This window comes from Mangifera indica, chromosome 14 (assembly GCF_011075055.1).
Source record: "Mangifera indica cultivar Alphonso chromosome 14, CATAS_Mindica_2.1, whole genome shotgun sequence".
In the NCBI taxonomy this organism is placed as follows: Eukaryota; Viridiplantae; Streptophyta; class Magnoliopsida; order Sapindales; family Anacardiaceae; genus Mangifera; species Mangifera indica.
In genome coordinates this window covers 5,035,168-5,039,263 of record NC_058150.1, presented here as the reverse complement: position 1 = coordinate 5,039,263, position 4,096 = coordinate 5,035,168, and the positions used below count along the sequence as shown (strand labels likewise).

General features: G+C 36.1%; 1 protein-coding gene across 3 annotated transcripts; it reads right to left on the bottom strand.

The window, feature by feature from the left end:
* Positions 1 to 469: 469 nt before the first annotated feature.
* Positions 470 to 2,862, bottom strand: LOC123195864 (transcription factor TCP4-like). 3 transcript variants are annotated; one of them, XM_044609727.1, is made up of 3 exons: positions 2,498 to 2,862; positions 2,141 to 2,191; positions 470 to 2,082 (listed from the first exon to the last, which is right to left on the bottom strand). In XM_044609727.1, the coding sequence occupies exon 3, from the start codon at positions 1,708 to 1,710 to the stop codon at positions 682 to 684; it is 1,029 nt and encodes a 342-aa protein (XP_044465662.1). In that variant the 5' UTR covers positions 1,711 to 2,082; positions 2,141 to 2,191; positions 2,498 to 2,862; the 3' UTR covers positions 470 to 681. The 3 variants fall into 3 exon arrangements, with proteins under 3 accessions (XP_044465662.1, XP_044465661.1, XP_044465660.1); XM_044609726.1 differs by having other exon boundaries at positions 470 to 2,075; XM_044609725.1 differs by lacking the exon at positions 2,141 to 2,191 and having other exon boundaries at positions 470 to 2,109.
* Between the last annotated feature and the right edge of the window lie 1,234 nt (positions 2,863 to 4,096).

The window sequence follows — 4,096 nt, the reverse complement described above, 5'->3', positions numbered from 1 at the left end:
CAGATTTTGTTTCTGAAAGTTTAAATAATTTACTAGTTTTACTAACCCTGATTAAGTTTTAATAATTCATTTTGAACTGAAACAAATGTTTTAATTCCTTATAACAAGAAAGAAAGGAGTGATATTTCTAGTTTCAATGATGAAAATATAAGCTAAAACAACGACAGTAATGCCTTCATTAGTTTATTAATAAGGTGAAATTTTCTAATGATGATTCAAAAAATCCCTTTCCACAAAATAAAAATTGATTGAACTGAAATGTAAATCATCTCCTCTTCCTTAATTTTCCTAGAAAATTGAGAAGAATCTTCTGCTGGCATATTCAGTGATAAGGATGCCTACCAGGACATAGAAATAATAAATTTCAACTCCTGCTCACGGGTTGCCCATGAACATCCTTAGTGCTGGAATAATTAGAACAAGATTTGTCCCCTTTTTCTTTCTTCGAAGAAATTCCCCAAGAAGTATATAAAGTTTGAAATTCTCCTTGCAATTGATTAATGTTAATGATGGATATATCACTTATAGGGCTCTGGGTAACAAAATATCTGCTTGTAGGGTTTGAGTGAAATAATCACTTAATTTGCTCATAAAGAAACTTTTTCTAGGACCAGGAGTCTAGGATTCACGCATACAATAAGCACAAAATTTGAAAAAAGAAACAAGTACCTTGGGACAGATTCAATGGTGAGAATTGGGAGAAGAAGAGGATGGCCTTTCTCTGTGCTCGTCTTCACCATGAATTATGGCAGGAATGTTAAATCCTGGCAATCTATCAGATACAAAGCGACAACCGAAAATTGAAGACTGTTGAATTTCATGTGTGCTTTGGTGGTCTGTGGAGCCCATAGTATGATCTTCCCAAGCCCGAACTGATTGCATGAAACTGGACTGAAGGGGCCCCCTCTCAGAAAATGCTAATGCCGCTTGTTGTGACAACGAAGGCGAGTTAAACATAAAACTACCATCTCTATTTTCTGAGCTTGAGTTATTGTTCCAAGCTACCAATCGATGAAAGTTGGCATCGAACCCCACTGAAGCTGAGCCTGCGAAAAGGGTCTGATCGGTTGAAGGTGTGTGGCTTGTGTCTCCCCGTGACTGTCCATGGATTAGACCAGAGTCTTGAAACGAATGAAGTGATAGGCCAAGATCTTCTGTGTGGATTGTAGTTCTTGAGATTATATCATCTGGGTAGTTCTGAAAGTTGATTGATGAGTTTGTGGTGTTTGTAGGGAAGAAAGATTTTATGGTATCAGCTATTGAATCAGTGTCTAAAGGCTGCGCAATGAAAGATGAATCATTGTTTGTGTTATCACCCAATTGCCTATGGATCTGAAAGCTATATCCAGACGACCCTGACTGATCTTGTATTGGTATTTCACCACTTGAGCCTAGATTAGGCTCGTCTAACATAGTATTGGCCGCAGTGTTACTAACATTTGGATGGCATGGCGGTAGCTCAGCAAGCTTGTCAATGGCAGACTTTGCCTTCTTTATGAGCCAATCCACTGCTTTGCTGGGTCGGTCATAGCCTAGCCGGTCTTGAACATCATAGAATTGAATGGCAGTGTAGGCTGATAACCGGACCCTGCGATCTCTAGGACCTTTTGAAGTATAGACCTTGCTATGGCGGTCCTTTCGGCCGGTGGATCGAACAATGTGGCCTCCTTGGACTTGAACTATTTCTCCTTCAGCGCTTTTCATTCCCATCCTTTCTCTATATTTTGAAGTACTGGTTTGTTTCAAAGACTGTCTGTTGGCCTCTACTTCTTCTTGTCCATATGGTGGTTGGTTTTGTTGAGGTTGAAGATGTTGAAAATGAGCACCTGTTGTGCCTGGAGATTGTTGCTGTGTTTCTTGCGGTATTATGTGTCTAACTTGGTGGACAGGCCTCTGAGGGGGCAGATAATTACCCTGGAAATCCAGATTCCTAGACGTTCGGATTTTCCTCTTCCACTTTTGTTTTTTCCCCTATTCTTACAGCTTTCTTGTACTAATCAAAATGATTGCTTAGCCTTTCACTTGAGCTATTGTTTTGGCTTGTTACTCTTCATCCATCTGCAACTGCTACCACCCTGAAAGCTGATGCTTCAGTTAAGGCCGCTGATCCTAAAAAATAGAACAAGAAGAAAAATCTTACATTGGATTTCTACAGACTGCATAGCCCAACACTACCACTAAATCCAAAACCCTGAAAGGAAAATACAAACAAAATATATCAGAAATCCAATCCAGTTTTTATAAATCCAAAGTTTGTAACCAACTCATCTATCTCTATTTTAGCAGAGCAAAATGAAGCAGGCAAGAACAAAACTACGAATTAAACCATTACAAAACGGAAACAAAAAAATGGATTTTGGGACCCTGAATCAGTAAATATTGGAGTTTGTCGTGATATGAATTGAGATTGAATATGATTTCTAAGAAGAAGAAGAAGAAGAAGAAGCAAGTGAAAAGGATTGCAGTCATAGAGGTAAGTAGCAAAAAATAAACTTACCCTTGTGAGAAGTACTACCGGTTGATGCTTCTGCGAAGGGTGGCAGGCAGTAGAGATAAACGATATATTCACATCTAACGCATAAAAATATTATAAATGTAAACAATTCAACCGTCAAGTCACAAATTAACCAAACCCTATCTAGAATCTATGTTCCCTCTCTCTCTCTCTCTCTCTCTCTCTCTCTCTCTCTCTCTCTCCCTTTGGTTATGGTGACTTTTTTAAAAAAATCCCTCTTAATGAAGATCGTTGGTGATAGTTATAAATGGAGTGATGGTCGATAAGGAAATGTCCCAAATGGACAACTCCCTCACCCACTCCTTTGAAGGCTTTGAGTATGATATCTAACAGCTTTCCTGGTTTTTAAAATCCTAGTACTTTTTTTTGTTTGAAAGTTATTGTATATATTAGCAAAAAAGAAAGAAAGGGCCTAAAGAAAAGACACATGAACAACTTAAGTTCTTCCTTTTCAATAAGAAAAATAAATCATAACTAAGGTTAGGAAGATCAATACAACAAAAAAGTCAACAAAACAACATTATCTCTTTTTAAAGGTTTATCATAGTTCTTATCACGATAGAATTTAAGAGAAGACAAAAACATTTATTCTCGATCTTTACAAGATAAAAAAACATATCCAATCTCCTCATTTTGATAGAGTTCAAGAAAAGACAAAATCATTTATTATCTGATTTTACAAGATGAAAGAGTATACTCAACCTCTTTACCATGATAGAGTTTAAGAAAAGATACAAACATCTATTCTTTGACTTTTCAAGATGAAAGAGCATAATCAACTGCCAGCAAAATCCCAATACTTTTCTCATCTTTATATTTTATTCTAGTTCCACATCCAATATTAATATATCTTGTGTTCTGTATGTATGGTTTCACCAAAAAGAAAAGACAAAATATAATTTCCTTTACCTAGCGCATGCGATTATCAGCAGAATCATTTCATTCTTGTCCTAATTTGGTAAAACAACAGGCTAGACTCAAAAATAAAGTAATGCAATCCTAATCCTTACATTAGAAAGATATAAAAATCCCATTTTTATGAATCCTATGCTGAGATGTATGCATGCAGTTGGGTTGAGAGAGCCAAGTAGCGTTAGGTTGAAGGGAAAATATGCGTCTAAAGCAGCAGCGAGTCTTGATGTTTTGTTTAGAGCAGGTAAGAAAAAGTAACGTGAATATTAAAGAGGGGTTTTCGAGGAATGTGAGATTTAAAAATGGCCACGATTCCTCGTTGCAAGGGCTCTTTTATTTTCTCTCTCGTTACAAGAAAGAAAGAGCTCAGCCTAGCTACTGTCGTTTTCCTCCACTTCCTTTTTAAATGCTGGGATTATCCTCAACTGCCCATCCCATTGTCTTTGAACACCTGTATTTTTTTATTATTCTATATAATGTCAAACTTTGTTTTTTTTGTAATTTCAGGTTAGGGTGCATACAATCTAGTATTGTATAGTGTAAAAGGCTCTTTTTCAAATCAAATTTAAAAAATAGTTTGAAAATTTTTTAAATCAAACTATACTAAAAAAATACGATTTGTTTTAATTTAGATTAAAGTTTAAACCTATTAAAATCATTTATTTTTAA